This window comes from Corvus hawaiiensis, chromosome 4 (assembly GCF_020740725.1).
Source record: "Corvus hawaiiensis isolate bCorHaw1 chromosome 4, bCorHaw1.pri.cur, whole genome shotgun sequence".
NCBI classification, from domain to species: domain Eukaryota; kingdom Metazoa; phylum Chordata; class Aves; order Passeriformes; family Corvidae; genus Corvus; species Corvus hawaiiensis.
The window spans coordinates 2,319,107-2,338,990 of NC_063216.1; the positions used below are offsets into that span (position 1 = coordinate 2,319,107).

The 19,884-nt window shown below is 46.7% G+C and overlaps 2 protein-coding genes and 1 long non-coding RNA gene across 3 annotated transcripts; 2 read left to right on the top strand and 1 right to left on the bottom strand.

Moving 5' to 3' along the window:
* Positions 1 to 2,012: 2,012 nt before the first annotated feature.
* PEX26 (peroxisomal biogenesis factor 26) lies at positions 2,013 to 7,406 on the top strand. The gene is made up of 5 exons (XM_048301031.1): positions 2,013 to 2,194; positions 2,600 to 2,740; positions 3,110 to 3,423; positions 4,108 to 4,254; positions 4,962 to 7,406. Exons 1-5 carry the CDS (start codon positions 2,028 to 2,030, stop codon positions 5,063 to 5,065), a joined length of 873 nt encoding a protein of 290 aa, XP_048156988.1. The 5' UTR covers positions 2,013 to 2,027; the 3' UTR covers positions 5,066 to 7,406.
* LOC125324751 lies at positions 3,734 to 19,625 on the bottom strand. The gene is made up of 4 exons (XR_007203116.1): positions 19,497 to 19,625; positions 13,572 to 13,701; positions 8,678 to 12,130; positions 3,734 to 3,912 (listed from the first exon to the last, which is right to left on the bottom strand). It is a non-coding gene; the product is annotated as an uncharacterized LOC125324751 (long non-coding RNA).
* On the top strand, positions 10,271 to 17,744 carry TUBA8 (tubulin alpha 8). The gene is made up of 5 exons (XM_048301027.1): positions 10,271 to 10,358; positions 13,591 to 13,813; positions 14,470 to 14,618; positions 15,172 to 15,852; positions 16,648 to 17,744. The coding sequence occupies exons 1-5, from the start codon at positions 10,356 to 10,358 to the stop codon at positions 16,933 to 16,935; spliced, it is 1,344 nt and encodes a 447-aa protein (XP_048156984.1). The 5' UTR covers positions 10,271 to 10,355; the 3' UTR covers positions 16,936 to 17,744.
* Positions 19,626 to 19,884: the final 259 nt, after the last annotated feature.

The window sequence follows — 19,884 nt, forward strand, 5'->3', positions numbered from 1 at the left end:
CAGAACATTATTGGCTGCTCCCCATGAAGGAAATCTTTGAACAGCATCTTTGCATAACGCAAACCTACCTTGTTTTTGTGCTGTCTCACTCCTTTTCTGAGTCTCAGTGAGGAGCATCCAGCCAGTGTGAGTCTTTTACAAAATTGATTCCTTATCCATATTTGGGAATTGTGCTGGGCACTAGCTGGTACGAGGCACGTTCTTCCCACAGTGCACTTTGGGACTTGTAGTTCCCAAAAAGGAATGTTGTTTTCCAAATTGCAAGCGCCAAGCAACCGAAACAGAAGGCTGAAATGCCTTTACCTCTGCCGTTGCTTGCTTGCTGCTGGGCCTTTCCTTTCACAACGTTTCTGTGCAGTGGTTTCCCCTTAGCCAGCCCGAACCCTTCAGAAACCTCTTCCACATTTAAGGGCAGTGTGCCAATCCTTTGGATGCACCACGGTGTAAAAGCTGCTACTGCAGAGTGCTCCTGCTGCTGCCGTGAGGGGCAGGTACATGGTGCTGCCTCCTGGAAAGAGTTACCTAGAAAAAGAGAGCTATGATCAAGTTTTTAATCATATTCGCCACACTGAAATGGCATAGAAAATCCCCTTTAAAAGATGTGTTTCACTCTTTAGCAGGTTTTGTATTAGTCCATTTGACTTTTTAATTAAAAAATTATAATAGGGGGACAGATAAATGTGTCAATTGTTAAAAAAATGTCACAAGATAAATCAATCCTGTCTCTCCTGTAGAGATCCATTTTTGAAGACCGTTTGCACTGACTGCCGTAATTACCTTGTAACCACGACACCCTGTTGTTTTTAAATAACAACTGAAGGAGAATGTGAACCGCTGCCTGCCGGGTACTGCCGGAGACACTGTTACTACGCCCGAACTCCATTGACAGCGTAATGTGCTTAAAACTGAGGGCGCGGGGTGCCTGAGGAGAGGTGCCCGGAGGAAGAGGCGGCCGGCAGCGGAGAGCATCCTTCACCGCGCGGGCGGTGCTTCGGGAGCGGCGGGGAGCGCTCTCCCTTTAGCACCGCGCCGAGCCCCTTCTCCCGGCTCCCGGCCGGGGTGAGGAGAGCCGCCGGCTCGGCTGGGACACACTCGGGGCTGGGCTGACGCCCGGCGGCCGCGGGGAGAACAGCCAGGGCGGGCAGCGCCGGCTCGGCCCCTTTCGCTCGGCAGCCACACGAGGGAGAAGCTGAAGGAAGGGCGTCTGGGCAGGGACGGGCACCGATCGGGGTCCCGGCACAGCCGACACAGCTGCGGTCGCAGAGCTGCGGCCGCAGCCTCTCGGAGCGCCCCCCGAGACCCCGCTTTCCACCGCTAATCCCCGCAGAGTCACAGAACACAGCAGGGTTAGGTCGGAAGGGACCACAGTGGGTCCTGGTCCCACCTCCCTGCTCGAGCAGGGTCATTGCAGAGCCCACGGCACAGGACTGCATCCAGGCGATCTGGAGTATCTCCATAAAGGGAGACTCCACACCTTCTCTGGGCAATCTGTTTCAGTGCATGGTCACCGCACAGGAAAGAAGTTTTTCCTCCTGTCCGGGTGGAACTTCTCGTGCATCAGTTTCTGCCCGTTGCCTCTTGTCCTATTGCTTGGTACCACCGAGCAGAGCCTGGCTGTATCTTCTTAGCACCTCCCTTTAGGTATTTACACACATTAATGAGGTTCCCTCTCAGTGCTATCTTCTCAAGGTTGAAGTGACCCAGCTCCCTCAGCCTTTCCTCGTAAGAGATGCTCCAGCCCCCAGCCGTCCCCGTTGCCCTCCGCCAGCCCCGGCAGCCGTCTATCTCCCCCGCTGCAGAGACTACACGTCCCGGCGGCCCGCGGGGCCGGGGGATGTTCGCCGGGACAGCCCTTCCGCTGCCGGGAGGCGGCGGGGTCGGGGCTGCATCCCGGCTTTCCGGTGGCTGCCCGAGCGGAGCCGAGCCGGGCCCCGGCGGGGGCGGTGGCGGCGCTGGAGCCGGAGCCGGACCCGGGGCCAGAGCCGGGGCCGTGCGGGAGCGGGGAGAGCCCTCCCGCCGCCGCCGCCATGCGGGCCGAGCCGCCCGCCTGGGCCCCGGGGCCGGCGCAGGCGGCCGCGCTGCTGGAGGAGGCGGCGGACCTGCTGGTGCTGCACCGGGACTTCGCCGCCGCCGTGGAGCGCTGTGAGGCGGGCTGCTACAGCTTGGGACCCGGCCCCGGCCCCGGCCACGAGAGGTGCGAGCGGTGCCGGGCGTGCGGAGGGGACGGGGTGGCGCTGGGAAGCTGCTCGGTGTCGCATCAGCGCGGGGCCGGCTTCGAACTTCAGGCCATGCTTGCCCCTTTTTGGGGTTTCTTTTGGCCCTGTGGATATTAACAGGTTTCATATGAAGGGATCTGTGCGTGTTTGAGGGAAGTGAGGTGTGCCCAGGAGCCTTCCCTTCGTTCTCTCAGAGATACAGTCACAGGGCATATCCTCGGAGGTCGAATTGGCCTTTTTATAGGGGCCAAGTAGAGGGAAAGGAGGGAAAGCAGCTGCCAGAGACCTGTGGAGTACCTGGGCTGCACTGAAGCTCAGTGGAAGGGATGTGAGGGGAAATGTGGTTGTAAGAAGGGCTTACTTAGGTGTCTGTTCCTTACCAGTTTTGCAGAAGTGAAATGCTCCCTTTGTGTTGTGGGGATTCAGGCGCTGGCCGAGATGAACCGGTGGAGAGAAGTTCTGTCTTGGGTCCTACAGTATTACCATGTCCCTGAACATCTGCCTCCAAAAGTTCTGGAGCTGTGGTGAGTTCCTGTCTGTTGCTGTCAGATGTACACACAGGGATTGCGTTAGGTTTAACAGCAGGCCAGGCTTGCGTATTATGTGATGTTTTCACTTTGTGTAGGGTAAGTGAGATCTGGGACAGGCCTGTACTTGACCTGTGTGTGCTGGAGCCTGTCTGCAAGATTGCTTCATGGTGATCAAGTACAAAACGGGTGATGCTGAGAGAGTAGCACCAATAGCTGCACCTGTTGTCTGCCTCAGAATTCTCTCTGCTTTGATGTAGACCCTCGTTCATACTTTCATGAGAGCTGCTTGGGAGCAGTAGCTGTCCGTGATGTCAGCTTTGACAAAGACTTAGGGTTTTCTCACACCTCTCCCTTGTATTTCAGTATCCTGTTGTACAGCAAAGTGAGAGAGCCGCAGGTGATGCTGGAAGTGGGCAGCAGCTGGCTGAGAGACCACGCCAACCAGAGCCTCCCCGAGTTCGGGTCCGTGCTGGAGCTCTACCTGGTGCACGTGCTGCTGCCGCTGGGCCGCTTCGAGGGCGCGGAGGAGCTGGTGCGAGGCTGTGACGTGTTTGACAGCGAGCAGCAGCTGGCCTTCCTCGGCACCATTTGCGACAGCCGCTGCCAGTGGACTCGGCAGGAGGAGACACGCTCGGCTGCTGAGGAGCAGCAGGACCCAGTGACAGAAACTGTTCTGGGTGGGCTTTCCCTCTGTTGTTTGTGCTCCTTTTTTACAGTTTCACTTCAAGTTGGTCCCTTACTGGCGAAGGGTTGCAAGTATTAACTATGTGTTAAGAATGTTGCCCTGACAAACCGGCTGTGAGGAAGTCCCATTGTGTACCACAGCAGGAAATAGAAGACTTAGTGATACCTTTGCTGAGAATGGCAAAGTATGCTTAGTCTCTGCCAGCATCAGGAGATGACAATTAATATCGAGGCTCAAAAGCACTGTGGAGGTTTTGGGGGGTTTTTTTAAGGTGAAAAAGGAAAACTAAGACTACGTGGCAATCCTCTAAGGGTATGTTTTATTGGCTCTGAACACAGTTTGCTCCATTTCCATTTACAGTTGAGTCCAAGTCAGCATTTAAAGTTCTGCTTCTCCAGAACTGTAAATCACTTGATGTTTTCTCCCAGGAGAGAAGCTGGCACTACTGTGGTATAAGATCATATTGTATTAAAGTAGATGCCTAAAAAAGAAGTATAATGAATTGTATTACAAAATTGTACCGTTTCTCTGTTCCCTGTTACATAAAAACCCAAACCCAACCCAACTCTCATGCAATCAGACTTCTAGTATCTTAGTTTCTTATTGTCTGTATATATATGTGAGTACTTTTTAAACTTTACTTTGCCCTAACAGCTTTTCTGTTCTTGTTTTCCAGGAGCGCTGTCCCAAAAGCTCCTGACCATGTTGACGTTGCTACGTAGAGCCCTGAGGTCCATGTCAAACCACTTCTATTTACTTCCTTACAAGAAGATGCTCTTGGCCACTTTTTTGCTGTACCTGGTGGTGGTGAGATTAGACCCAGGTACAGGAATAAGATTGCCAATTTCTAAAATTTCATTATGGTTATGGAGAAGAAATGAGTTGCTTTTAATAAATTTGGTCTGTATAAATGTCTCAGGGAAACACAAAAACTGGGTTACTAGAAACTTAGTGTGTCCAGTTGCAGTCCATGTAGAAAGATGAAGCTCCACAAATGCCAGTTTTCTGAAAACTCCTTCCAGCAGACAAGGCACAGACTGTGAGAGGCAGGCAGAGCTGTCCTAGACTCAGCCTTTTCCTCAGTCAGCTGGTGGTGGCATGAGGTGATGTCCCCTGGATGAGTGATTGCCCGAGAGGCTGTGCCATCAGGAGAGTTCCCGGGGGCAGCACTGTGCCATGCATTTGATCATCTTGTGCTGGAGTTTCACTGCTGATGGCTGCTGCTGTCCCTGAGGAATGGGCTGGTCTTGTGACACAGAGGTGGCAGCTGGGATGTGATGGGGTTGGATGTTTCCCCTTCTGCTGCGTGACAGGTGCTCCACAGTTATTCTACAAATAATCCATTGGAAAAGAGTGAAGGCAGCTTGCTAGGGAGCAGTACCCAGAGTAAAGATCCAAGAACTGAACTGAAGGAAGGAAGAGAATTAGGTTGTTATTAACTGTAGCTGGGAGTAGTTCTTAATATGTTTAGTGTACGCTAGTTTTACCTTTTATAATGCAAGCTCTTTTGCTTTTTATTCTGCTTTGCAGCTTCTCCCACATCACTGCCATTCATTTACAAACTGGTCCAGCTCTTCCGCCAGGCTTGGGCAGCTGTGCTTTCTCCAATCCATAGGCCTCCAATTCGAGACTAAATGTCTTCCATCACTCAAAGTGTCACCTTGTCTTCAGGATGTTACCAGGCTCTTCAGGGACTGTTGAAATCTGAGATGACCACCTATGGACTCTTGGAATTTCTTCAGATAGGGAATGGTGGTGTACGAATTTTGAAACCACAGCGAGTATTCCTGACATTTTGCTTGGTCCTGTCCAACATTAGGGTAAAGCCACTCCTTCCATATCTACAAGTGAATGAGAATCCTCCTTTTCAAGCACTTTTGCTTTGGATGTGTCTCTTGAGTGGGGATTGTGTAGCCAGTTATGAACTATGGAAGAAGTTCTCGTCCTTGCAAATGCTGGGCAGTTCTCTGAACAAGTGCAGCAGTGTTCCTGGAGGCATGACTGTAGCAGGCAATAGAGTACCAGTGTTTAGGGGAATATTCTGTTTTGCCTGAAGACATCTGAAAAGCTCAGCTCTTGCAGCATGGGATTTAGGACAAGCACATGGAAGAAAAACACTGGAGAAAGTAAAGCCTATTGCATTTTGAAAGCCATAGTTTCTCTTGTGACTGATGCCTCTTTGTACAGGCACACTGGATTTTAGTCATATTTAAGCTGAAAAGATGAGGTGGGTGGGCCACAGAGATTGTTGTGCTGTATCCACTCTTCTTAAATGCAAATTACAGCACTTTGTGCTTGCCTGATGCACAGTCATTCTTAGCAGCATGTGGTGGTGGTGGTCAGGAAATAGATTTATTTTTTAAAATTATATTCTATGTTATGGTCTAGTTGAACAACTGAAGTTGTTGCTTTTACTTTCCCTACCTCTTGCTTTGTTTATGTAGATGTCAAAAAGTCTCTCTGTATATCCAGAATTGCTCCTCAAGTCCCCAGTATCCAAAGTCTTGGGTTGGATGGAGTCATTTAGCAATGCTCTGTCATTCAGAACAAAAGTTTATTTTTATAGAAAAGAAGGTCACAAGACCTTCCCCAGATCAGTGGCAAGAAAATTGTACATCTGCAGGTCTGTCACCAGACCAACTCCATTTCTGACCACTTGGGGCAGAAATTGGATGTTTGGGGTAGAACATGAATTTCTTCTCCATCCATTCACCCGTCTATCATCACTTGACAAAAGGTACATTCCAAGGAGGGAGCACTGACCTAACAAAACACTGCTTTCAAACTGTTGTGTGCTGGAGGGGATAGGTTAGAGAGGCTGGGGACAAGTAGCCCGTCATCCCAGCACCGGTGCCAAAAGGGTGTAGGCTCACTGATGTCAGCCCAAACTACAAAATGTTATCAGAGCAGCCTTTTTGGTGGGACCACACCAAACCCATGAAAAGTAACCAGTGTAGACCTCAGTGTGGTGTCTTACAACAGTGGTGCCCTTTGTCTCTAGCAATAACCATACTCCAAGGTAGTGGCTGTTCCTGTTTTCTTCACATAGATGGCCTGTTGGTACCCTCAGACTGTGTGTGATCTGTTGCTTTGCTGCCTACAGAGACACTTTGAAAACAGTCTCACCTTCACTGCTAAAAATAGTTTCATCTTAAATTATCCCAAAAAGAGAAACACTCCAGCATTACTGTCAGACAAACTTGGGCAGGTTATTCATGAGTGCAGTAATGACCTTGCCTAGTTGTCTCAAGAATAAAACCCAAACCAATCCCATATCCCTCCCCAAAGTTTTTGTCTCTGCCAGGACTGTATACCAGGTTAAGTAGCACATAGTGCTTCACCATATAAAAAAGTAATTTCTTACATACTCTGCACACACAGGGAAGAGCAGCCTTTGATATTGCTGAATGGTTCCTGTCATCCAGCTGTAAGTGTAGTTACAACTCTGCAAACAACACTTGATGTGAAATCAGGTAGAATGAAGCACAGGCTCTGTGTGGAGTTGAGCTCCTCCAAGAAATGACCAGGATGAGTCTTCTGCCCCCCTGCTTTGGAAGGCCTCAGGTTAACTCCTTTGTAAGCCAGTTAATAAAATGGGAAACTTCACTCTGAAGTCAGGCCAAATTCTTATCAAAGTGACTGTTAGTAATGAACACTTTTTGCTGTAGTCTTCTGGCATCACTTTTAGTTAGATGGCAGAGATGCTGTTGTGGAGGTTGGTTTGGACCAGTGGCTTCAGCAGGCCACACATAGCTTTTAAAATACGGTTAAATGTTGTTTTAACTTTTAACATTCAACTTAATTTAAGTGTAGGTTGGTAACCTTGACTTTATTGGAGTACTACTGATTTAGAATTTATATTGGTTTTAATTCATCATGAGAGAACAAGAAGGCAGAAATAAGCTATCAAGGTTTTTTGCAATTAATACTAAAACTGCAGTATCTAACTTTTATAATAAAGTGACTACTGATTTACCTCTTTGTAGAATTGCTTGTTTGTACTGTGATTGAGTATATGAAGAAAATTATATTTAATGTATTGATATACTACAAAGTATATCAAAGTTTTCCAGAATTGTTTCACATTGTTTCATTGTTTCAGCATATTTGAATTAAGTAGAGAATGTCTTCATTCTGTGAATCTGTCTGTGAATCTGACGAGATCTAATCAAGTGATGACATTGGTAGAGTGTAAATCTGCATTTTGGGATGGCAAAGACCAATACAACCAAGAATAAAGTACCTGGGATTCATTATTATTAGATGAATGTATCTTTATATTAGAACTAACTACAGTTCTGACCTTGCTGTATTAGGGGAGAGAACTCTACAAATAAAAAGTAAAAATACATAGCACAGACCTTGCTGTATTAGGGGAGAGAACTCTACAAATAAAAAGTAAAAATACATAGCACAGTTCTCTGTTTCAGGGATAATGCCCGAAAACCAGTATTTTATCAACATAGCAGTGTTATTTATAAAGGCACTTAATTACTAGCCTTGGGAATGTCAGGAATCCTGAAATGAGATGCTGCTGGTTCTCTCAGCAGGTGGCGACAGACTAACAGGAAACAGTTAAACAGGGAGCACAAGGAAAGTGTTTAAACCTTCATTCACTTACTGAGGAAGGTATTACAATGTGTGGGAAATGCAGAGACTTGCACTTCCCAAATTAAAAGGAAAAGAGGATTTTGTGTGACCACCAAAGAGTTTACTAAGAGTGCACTGTTTTGCGAGATGGCACATTACTGTTCTAAAATGATCCACGACTGACACTTTTGGCGAGTCACTTAGGTAACCAGCCTGGAGGGAGGAGGGGGTGATGTACATCCAGTAGAGGAGAAAAAGCAGTTGACTGTCCTTCATTTGCCTCTTGATGTGTTTCAATCTCCAGCATTTATGCCCAGCATGTCGAGCTGGGGCAAAGAAGGAGAAAGGGGAAGACATTCAGAGTGATGGTGTTTGTCTTCCCGAGCCAGTGATGGAGCCCTGCTGTCCTGGTTATGGCTGAACACCTGCCTGCCCAGGGGAAGTGGTGAATCAACTCCTTGGTTTGCCTTGCTTGTTTTGCTTTGTGTGTTAAACTATATCTCAACCTATGGTTCTCTCTTCTGATTCAGTGCTTAGTTGCCAGCTGGGGTTAAACCAGTTCAACAGTACTTCTAGATTATTCAAAAACACCATTTCCAGAGGTGTGTCTATCTTTAATTAGAGAAAAAGGCTCTAGGTTTTGTATGGCATCTCACCATCTGCCCACAGAGGTTGAATGCCAGCATCCATCAAGATTACTTATTTTCCAAGAATCCAGGTCCAGGCCGTGTCTGCCTCATGTCTCTGTGGACTCCCACTGGCTAGGAGAGAGCAGAGAAAATGCCACAAAGGACTAAGTTGCAAATAATTTAGTAATTCACAGACCTCTTCTAGATTTTGTAGCTGCTAGATCAGACACGTTGACTCAAAGTGTGCCTAAGAGGTTTCGGGTGGTGGCCTGCTCAAAGTATTTGCTGTGAGACTTTTTCTTGATTCTCTGAAGCTGTGAGCATTAACATTTCAGATTGTCCAGAGCACCAGAGCTTGTCTGGAATGTTACCACTTCCAGTGGAAGAAGAACACTAGAGCAACCTGTTCCTTAGTCTCAAAGCAACAATCTGATGGTTTTGTGGAGAACTCAGATTCAGCTTAAGCAAAGCAGCAGATGGAAATTATAATGGAAGTTCTTTGTAAAAAAATAATTATGGCTCCAGAAATTTCTGTAGCTTTTCCCAGCCAAAATCAAAGAGTAATGATTTGCAGGTTTATGTAAAGAACAGCAAAATTAAGACTATACCAAAGTTGAGTTTATAAAAACTAGTATGAACTACTTCTTACTGTTAAAATGTAGGTGTTAAAGAAGATACTTATATGCTGGTTGCCAAGAGTGGCAGAACAATCTGTTAATATCATCATGTCAAAGTAGACTAACCTACATTTTAGGAATTGTCTATTTAAATGTCTACTCATTAAACATCATCATAAACAGTACATTTATAAAGTCTGGGGAAACATAACACTCAGATTCAAGCAGTTAAGTGTGCCTTCCTCTTTGTTACCTAGGGGTTGCAGACATGAGGATTTCTGTACTGAGAGAAGCTGCTGCTTTCCAGTGCTGAACTAGGGCAGAAGGAGCAAAGTGGTGGAGGCAACTGCACTAATCTGGCGTCAGAATGTTGGGGTGATGCCTCCAGCTCTGTCCTGCAATAAACACTGCAATAGGAATCAGATTTCTTTCTGTGTTTGGACAGAGAAGGCTGTACTGAAAGCTGTCCCATACTGCTGACAGCCTGGATAACTACACATGGAAAGAGAAGAAATAGAAGTAAATTGAAATATTAATAGAGAAGCCAGGAGATCATTTAAAAGTGATGGTAGAGCAAGCTTAAGGATGGTAATATATATGTTTAGTTTCCAGATCTCTATTTTTGTTTTTCTTCTATCCTTCTCCTTTCCATTTGTTTGCTCTCTTATGCCTTCTGTACTGGAATTCAGGAGCGATTTTCATCTACAGAAGTACATATTGGCAGAGCAGGGAACTGGGATGGTGTGTGTCTTGCAGGTGATGTAAAATCCTGAGGTGTTAGAAAGCACAGCGTACGATGTGTTACATGGCTGCGCTCCAAGTCAATAAGCGTGCCAACCCTGGCTGCACTGAGTTTGAAAGCTGGGGTGTGTGTGAGCCCTGCCTGTGGGGGAGGATTTGCACAGGAGGGTGCTGGAGGGCAGGAGGCAGCGGGCTGACCTCTCCCCTCCGCGCTGTGACACTGAAGCGCAGCAGCAGGTGCCGCGTGCCGGGCCCAGGGTGCCTCCCGCCCTGCAGCCCAGAGCCAGGCTCCGGCACAGACCTGCCACCAGTGATCCCAAAGGGAAGCAAACACCTCTGGAGACACCATGGTAAGGGGGATGTGGGAACCCCGGCCACACAGGGATGGGGAGGGCTGTGGGGGAGGGAAGGCAGGGGGATCTGCTGTTGTTATTGGTAGGTTTTGCCGCAGAACCCTGATCTCACACACCATTTACCACGTAAGAAGATGGCAGAGGAGCGCAGAAAATCTTCCTGAAGCATTACAGCATTAAGTTTTCTTCAGAGAGTCCCTAAATAGTGGAATTATAAGACAAACTTAATGTCTTAATGTGGAGTCTTAGCTGTTTGGTATTTTCTGTTGCGACCACATTTTCTCAATACCAGTTCATTTGCATGAGAGATAATTCTTTTTAGAAATAAACCAAAAAAAGTTATTTACCTTTGTGTCTGTTTTAAATTAATTTAGCCCCAAGGGCTATACTGTCCATAGCTATACAGGGTAAGCAGGTGTGTTTCTGGAGTCCATGAATCCTTTTATGTATGTATGCGTTTAAGCAAGTGAAAAAATGCCCTTTGTTTTTAAGTGTTGGGGGTTTGTTATAAATTTGTAGAAATCGCTCAAAACCTCTTAGAATGTGAAAACATCTATTTCACCTTGTACTCCAATATATCTCTAGCACTGAGTCTAATTTTGGTGCAGAGGAAGAACTGTGTTACTTTCTGCCAGCTCACCTCGCAGGCAAGATACTTCCACAGGCTTCCCAGACCTGGGGAAGTGAGCGTGTTTGTGGAACAGCTGGAAGACTATAGTCTGCCTTTGTGCAGTAAATACTGGAGCCAGGTATTAGTTGGTTTTTTTAAGATTTGAAGCTGTCCCAGGTTTAGTTTCACAAAGGATCTGGTCCTTTCTACTGTTTCTTTGTTAGTCCTGTCCTGGTACATTGGTGGTAGGATGTGAAACATGAGTTTGGGTAAGGCTCCAAATTAAAATATCATGTAAAGATCAGTTTACTGCTACGCTGAAGAAGGCCCACTCTCTTCCCTACTAAAAGTCTGGCATCTATTTTATTGCTGTTTACTATGCAAAATCAGAAACCTCTTTTTCACGGTCTTCTCTCTTCAGCAGAATATTTCCAAATTACTGCTGGGGTAGGAGAAGATGAAACGGCTCAAAAAGCGGGGTTGAGATACGGTTTCAAATGAGCGCAGCTGAAAACTCAGTCTAAAACCTCTTCAGCTATAGTCCTGTATGAAACTTTACAATATTAACTTCCTAAGGCAGCATTCACTTGTTCTGTCTGTGAAAAAAACACACCTAATTCCTCTACAGATCTGAAGAACTGAGCAAAGCAGCTCTTTAGGTATAAAGTATTGCTTAACTTGTAATTGTAGTTTTGCTTTAAAAGATACTCTTTTTAAAAGCCAGCTGGCCTCATTGCTGTGTTTGAAAAGAATAAAACCTCTTCTTTTTCTTGCTGCCAGCCTCACAGATTCACACTGGGATTTCAAAGAAAAGGCAGGAGCCTGCTCTGTGGAAAGTCAGCATCAATTGAATTCTCTAAGCCCAAAGATGCCTTCAGGGTCTCCTGAGTAGTCCTCCAGATTGCAACACGCTGACTTATGAAGCCCCATTGTCACTCAAATAACTCAGAGACTTTTGCACAACTCAGTTGAGAAAAACAGGGTTGTGCAAGTACACTTGAGAGCACATGCAATTGCAGAGTCAGCAGCTTAGAAATGAGTAGTCAACAGAAATAATTTATTTCATTGAATGAAAGATTTAAATTGAGCTTTCATGTTCATTTGAACTTCTGGGGATGACTAGCTGGGGCAGTGATGACTTCTGAGCTTCTAGCTGCTTCTGAAAAAAATGTCTTCAGTTATGTTTCTTAAACACAAATATATGTCAATTTCTGAAAAAAACACTGCTCCAGAGATGCTGCTGCTCACATATTGTGACTGAAAATTTAGTTTTTGGGGAGGATACATTTCATTCTCAGGTCACAGAATGATTTTGCCAGGTTAGTAGTTACAGAATGTAATTAAAAAAAAAAAAAAAATTAACTGGTCAAATCTGATACTGACTTTGGTTATCTCTAAATGCAGTATAACAAAACTAAAATGAGTGAGGACCATCCTCTGCCCTTCAAGCCAGGCCTGCTTCATAGCTGGGCATCTCAATCCTCCTTCCCTCTCCAAAGCCTGGCAGCGGTCAGTGAGCTGCTCACTGGAAACCATCCTTGACAATAAATTGTTTTCTGCATGGTGCCTAAGCATTGTCTGGAAAAACATTAACTGGCCTAAGCCAAAACTGTGCCAGAGACTGTGCTAATTATCAATCAGCACAGGAGATCACAGGCCAGTGTTCAGTACTATCACCTGAATTTTTCTTACTCCCTGGTATGGACAGGGTCCTGGGCATCACAAAAAGCTTGGGCAGCTTTAATAGCTCCAAAGCAGAAGCCAAATATGAAAAACTCCTCATGCTTGCAACCACTCTCTCCTCAAAAAAATGCCTTTCCCTACACCCAGTGTTGCAACTGCTGGGACTAACCCAGAAGTATTTGCTTTATAATTCTGTTCGTGAAATTATGAAATCCAGCACCAGGGCCTTCATTTTCCAGTACTTTTAAGTGTATAGGATTCTGGAGCAGTTGACACCTTCCTGCTTTAGCCTGGTGTTACATAGTTGTCTCTTCCTGGCTGCCACAGAAAGAATGCTCAAAACTGTGCAAATAAACACACTATACTGCAGTGGCACTGCCTGATAAGCAATGGACCCGTGATGTAAAATTAATGGAGCTGGAAGGAACATTTGTTTCGACCAAGAAAGTCTGAAACAATTTCCTTAGGTGAATATTGCCAAAAGTAGCTCTTCCAAGTTTCCACACTAGCCTGCTATCAGAGGGTAGAAGGATCAAAAGACATCACCTGCCTTGGGTTACATAAGGGTGAGGGATGCCACGTGGCTGTGTCAGGTTCCAGCCAGGAGTAAAAATAAACTAAACTGGGATGTGCTCCTCAGCAGGGCCAATCCAGGAGGAAAGGTGGGGTTCGTGTAACTGAAATTAATTTTTCCTGACTGTTTTCAAATACTTCTATAGCACAGCACACAGATCTTGATTTTTAAAAGAACTGTCCCTGTATCTGGCATGTGCAGTCTCATTGTGGTCGTGGGGCTGAACAACCAAATGAACAGCTGACAGTGACAGTTCACTGATTTTTTGGAAAAGCAATACACTGGGAAAATGTGACCACCAGGAATAAGGAGGACTAAGGCACGCTGTTTTTTCTGACCCCACCTCTCCTCTCTCCCCTTAGCGTGAGTGCATCTCTGTTCACGTTGGCCAGGCTGGAGTGCAGATAGGAAATGCATGCTGGGAACTCTTCTGCCTGGAGCACGGCATTCAGCCAGACGGCACCTTCAAGGACCTGCAAGATAAACTCAGCTGTGAGGACTCTTTTACCACTTTTTTCAACGAAACAGCCACTGGGAAGCACGTGCCACGGGCTGTAATGGTGGACTTGGAACCAACTGTAGTAGGTCAGTATAGAAATATTCCTGCAAAAGGGAGATGAGATTGCTTTTCCTCACATCACCATGGTGTGCCACCAGTCTCTGCTGGCACAAAGCAGCTCTTTGTGCCTTGGGCTACCACTAGGTAGCATGAAATTAATTTTCTTGTGACACAGAATGCCAGATTCTGTCACAAGTGTTACAAACATCGGAACAGGAGGATCCCCAGCAGTTTAATAGCTGGTACAAGAGGTGTGTACAACTTCTCTTTGCACCAACATTTAACTTTTGGGTTTGTCATGACATTTTTGCCATTCAAATTCTGCTTTTCTTCAGTTTGGATTCAAAGTGGGAGCCTGACAGTTTCTCTCCAATAAAAGAAGAATGTCTAAAAATTGGGACACCTGAATTTCTTCACACTTTTTTTCTGGGGACTTGTGGATGCAGGCTGTACTTGTCACTGACAAGTTCATGAGAAGATAAGTGGCTGGATTGAAGATGCACCATAAATCAATCAAATGCAACAATGAAAAAATGCTCTGGAGACATTTCCCTCCTCCATCACCATCTATTCTTTGGCATCATGACCTCCTGTGACTGACAGCATGTATTGATGCCAACAAACAACAACCAGAATTAGTTGGCACTGGAGCATATTCTTACAATTTCTCTTTCTCCTTCAGATGAAGTACGGGCTGGCACCTTCAGGGAACTTTTTCATCCAGAACAGCTGATCACTGGAAAGGAAGATGCAGCCAATAATTATGCCCGTGGCCACTACACCATTGGCAAGGAGAGCATTGATATGGTGCTGGATCGTGTCCGTAAGCTGGTAAGTCCCAATAGCTTTGAAACAGCAGTTTGGACTCTGCAGAAGAAAGAAGGGCAGAACTAACAGCTTGTTAGCTGCAAATGAGACCAATGGCTGAGAAAAGACATTGCAAGTCATACAGACTATGTCTTGGACACGGTCCAGAAGAGAGAAGCCCAGTAGTTCACTTCCCAGCTGTATGCCTCCAGGTTTTGAATATGTAAATAAAGTGATTTTGAATATGTAATTGTTAATTATTAGCACAGCCCTACAGCACCAATACTGATAATGAAGGGTGAATTATGCAGTTGTACATTGCTGGTTTCAACTAGAATAACAGAGCAGTGTGAAGTTCAGAGAGATGCCTGGACAGGTAAGGCTCTCTGTGTCATGAGTTGAGACAGTGAGGAAAGCAAAGGTTGGAATTATCACCAGCCGTTTCCCAGGAAAACTTGACATGAAATCTGTGCTATATATTGCCCATGACTGCTCACTCCTTCAGCTCAGGATAAACTCACATAGTAAAGTCTTTTCCACCTTTTTCAGCCCCTGCTGTTTCTCTTTTGCCTTCTAGACTGATACCTGTTCTGGGCTGCAAGGATTCCTGATCTTCCACAGCTTTGGTGGCGGTACCGGCTCTGGTTTTACCTCCTTGCTGATGGAACGCCTCTCTGTGGATTATGGAAAGAAGTCCAAACTGGAGTTTGCCATCTACCCAGCCCCTCAGGTCTCCACCGCTGTGGTGGAACCCTACAATTCCATCCTGACCACGCACACCACGCTGGAGCACTCGGACTGTGCCTTCATGGTGGATAACGAGGCCATCTACGACATCTGCCGCCGCAACCTGGACATCGAGCGCCCCACCTACACCAACCTCAACCGCCTGATCAGCCAGATCGTGTCCTCCATCACGGCCTCGCTGCGCTTCGACGGCGCCCTCAACGTGGACCTGACAGAGTTCCAGACCAACCTGGTGCCCTACCCGCGCATCCACTTCCCCTTGGTGACCTACGCCCCCATCATCTCCTCCGACAGAGCACACCACGAGCAGCTCTCGGTGGCCGAGATCACCAACGCCTGCTTCGAGCCCAACAACCAGATGGTGAAGTGTGACCCGAGGCACGGCAAGTACATGGCCTGCTGCATGCTCTACCGGGGCGACGTCGTCCCCAAGGACGTCAACGTAGCCATTGCTGCCATCAAGACCAAGAGAACCATCCAGTTTGTCGACTGGTGTCCAACAGGCTTCAAGGTGAGTAGGGCTGCCACGAGCTTCTCTTCAGTGTTCAAAGGGCACGTTCAGCCTAGTAGAAAACCTGTATTTAACACCTTCAGTCTTGTGTATTTCCCATTGAGCATGGAGAAATATAGATATTTCCCAATGAAAGTAAGAAGGGTGCATTTATATAAAATGTGCCTTTTCTCCTTTGGACATCCCACTGACACATATTTAAATAAGTGGAAATTTGAAGTGTATATGGGTTAAAATTTGAAGAAGTTTTAATTTCAGCTGACCTTTGGAACAGCCAATGAGCATTGCCTCTGAAGCACAATCTAAACTTAAGGAAATACCAAAACTGATAAAATTAATAAAGGAAATGCTGATATTAGGGAATCTCTTAGTTAACCTAGAAATGTTATATAGCCTCTCCCCACTGGCTACACAGCCATGCTGGGAAACATTTTCAACAATAATACAGACATTAACAGGGGGAAAATATTTGTTATACAAACGGCCCTTTCAACAACGAAAGCTCTCAAGGGGGGACCAACTTTTTATAATAGTTTCTACAGAGTACCTTGATGAAACTCTACTTTCAGTATTGAGTAGCTGTTAAGAAGGTACAAACTTGTCAGTGTACATTAAACAGAAGAATAGTATAGATATGCAAATGAGCGGGTGCCATACCCTTCGACATCTGTAATGGCATTTGCCATCTGGCACCACTCTACCCCAGAATCTGTAACTTTACTCACATTTCTTCAGCTCTTTGACTGCCTCCTGCTCCTGCTTTTTTGCAACCTTCTCTCACATTCCTGTTTCCAGGTTGGGATCAACTACCAGCCTCCTACAGTTGTTCCTGGTGGAGACCTAGCCCAAGTTCAGCGGGCAGTGTGCATGCTGAGCAACACCACAGCCATTGCCGAGGCTTGGGCAAGGCTCGACCACAAGTTTGACCTGATGTACGCCAAGAGAGCTTTTGTGCATTGGTATGTGGGTGAAGGCATGGAGGAGGGAGAGTTTGCAGAGGCCCGAGAGGACCTGGCTGCCCTGGAAAAGGACTATGAAGAAGTGGGAACTGACTCATTTGAAGAAGAAAATGATGGGGAGTAATTTTAAAATACACTCTGTTCCTAGTGAGCACAGAATTGTCTCTGTGTCACTGTATTGCACGTATCCACAATTAGCTCAGCTTTTCTGTGCGTTGTGAACATAAATTCAGGAGAGGTCATACAGCGACAATTTTTATTCTATAAGTAACAGGCAAATTATCCTATAAGATATAATCTGTAAGCTGTAGTAATGTCCCACCACTCCCAGCAATGTAAAAAGACTTGCTCTCCCTTGCACACTTAATGTGAGCCTGTTTAAGCTCTAAGGTACACGACAGACTCACTACATTCCAGGCAGGTCATCCCAAAAAGCTGCAGAGCCCTGCTTCCTGCTCCTGCACAGTAGCAACAGAGCCAACAGGGACACCACAGACACCTGCCAAAGCCGGGATTCCACGCATCCCCAGTCAGCCACCGTGACACTCTCCGGGATATTTGAAAAGTCATGGCAATCAGGTGAAGTCCCAGGGGACTGGAAAAAGGGAAACATTGTCCCCATTGTTGAAAAGGGTAGAAAGGAGGGCCTTGGTGACTGCCAGCCTGTTGGCCTCTTCCCTGTGCCTAGGAAGATCATGGCAGAAGTCCTCCTAGAAGCTATGCTAAGGCACATGGGGGGCAGACTTAATTGGATGCTCATGCATAAATTAATTGAGCACTTATGGATGAAATACTTAGGTGCTCATGCATAAATTAATTGGGAATTTATTAACACCTTTGTGCAACAAATGAGATACTGTCTTGCTTTTTGATTAGGTTCTCCTACATGCATTTGCGATCCTCCTTGCTCATTTCAGGATCCGGATTTTTTTATGTTGCTAATAAAGAATTCCTTTTAAGAAGGACCTGCCTATAAAAAGTAAGACAATTCTTAGAAATAGCCAAGCTGCCTTTCTTTCAAGACTGTGAACTTTCAGACCTGAAAACCTCCTTTCCAGGACTGATTCTGCTAGATTTTCTCTCAAAAAGTAAGATAATCTCTCTCCTTTGTTGCACAGTAGTGTTCATAAATTCCCACTTAATTAATGCATGAGTGTTAATTACCTCACATTTCCCGCCCTTTCCCCCTTATATTTCTCATCCTTTTTCCACCTCATGTTTCCTGCCCTTTTTTATCTCCTTTACCTCACATTTCCCACCATTTTCCACTTCACACTTCCCGCCCTTTTTTTTCTGTCTTTTTCTGCCCTTTCCCCCTTCTATTTAAGTACTTCAAGTGTTGGAAAAAGAGAGATTTTCCCTCAATTTAAACCCTTTAAAACAAAGAAAAACAGAAATTTCCTTGCAATTTAAAACCTTAAGATGAAGACAATAGAGGATTTTCCCTCAACTCAAACCCATAAAATGGCATCATAAAGGTTTTCCCCTTCCATTTAAACCAGAAAACAACAATTCCCCATCCACTGATAACCTTAAATCATGGAAAAGGTTGGTTTTCCTTTAATTGAACCCTTAAAATCACAGGTGAAGGGGGATCCCCTCCAATTTAAACACAGACAATAATGAAAAAGGAGGTTTTCCCCTTAATTTAAACTCCTTTTCTATCAAACCCCTCATTTTTTCTGGGGAGGGGATGCACTAGGGAGAGACTGGGGACACTGGGATGGGACTGGGAAGATGAAATCAAAGAGAGAAAGAAAAAGGATCCTCCCTGCCCCCCACGGCTGCCCCACCTGCTCAGGGGAGCTGCTCCCCTCTCCTGCACCGCCCTGTGGGACAGGGCTTGTCCCTCTGCACGTCCTGAGCAATGCTCCAGGAGCACCCAGGTGTTCCCCCCTCCTGCAGGATGCTCCCACTGCTGTCCTGTGAGAGATCCCCGGAGATCGCCCACTCCAGAGGCTCCAGAAACCCCTGAAAGCAGCCCTCAGCAGGGCCTGCCCCTCCTCATCCTCACTGACCACACCCGGGGCTGCCCCACCCCTCCTCATCCTCACTGACCACACCCGGGGCTGGATCATCCCTCCTCATCCTCACTGACCACACCCGGGGCTGGATCATCCCTCCTCATCCTCATTGACCACACCCGGGGCTGCCCCACCCCTCCTCATCCTCACTGACCACACCCGGGGCTGGATCATCCCTCCTCATCCTCACTGACCACACCCGGGGCTGCCCCACCCCTCCTCATCCTCACTGACCACACCCGGGGCTGCCCCATCCCTCCTCATCCTCACTGACCACACCCGGGGCTGGATCATCCCTCCTCATCCTCACTGACCACACCTGGGGCTGCCCCACCCCTCCTCATCCTCACTGACCACACCCGGGGCTGGATCACCCCTCCTCATCCTCACTGACCACACCCGGGGCTGGATCATCCCTCCTCATCCTCACTGACCACACCCGGGGCTGCCCCACCCCTCCTCATCCTCACTGACCACACCCGGGGCTGGATCATCCCTCCTCATCCTCACTGACCACACCCGGGGCTGGATCATCCCTCCTCATCCTCACTGACCACACCCGGGGCTGCCCCACCCCTCCTCATCCTCACTGACCACACCTGGGGCTGCCTCGGACACTGATTTCCACAGGAATTTCACTAAATCCCACACTCAGACTCACTCAATAAGCTGAGCAAACCTTGCCGCTGTTCGTATTAAATCTGAAGCCGACTAACATGAAGAAAAATAGACTCGATCGGGATTACAGTGGGCACCGCTGCAAAGTGCGCCGGATCGGGCCTGGGCTACGGCAGAGGGGAAAACCCGGACTGGATTTTTCCGGGATACGGAATGGGGGAAAACCCGGACTGGATTTTTCTGGAATACGGAATGGGGAAAACCCGGACTGGATTTTTTCCGGGATACGGAATGGGGAAAACCCCAGACCAGATCAGGCAGAACACAGACTGGGGCAAAACACAGGCTGGATTTTTCGATTTTTCTAGGATACAGAATGGGGGAAAACCAATGTTTTGTACAGAGGTGTTTACAGCAGAGTCTACATTCGT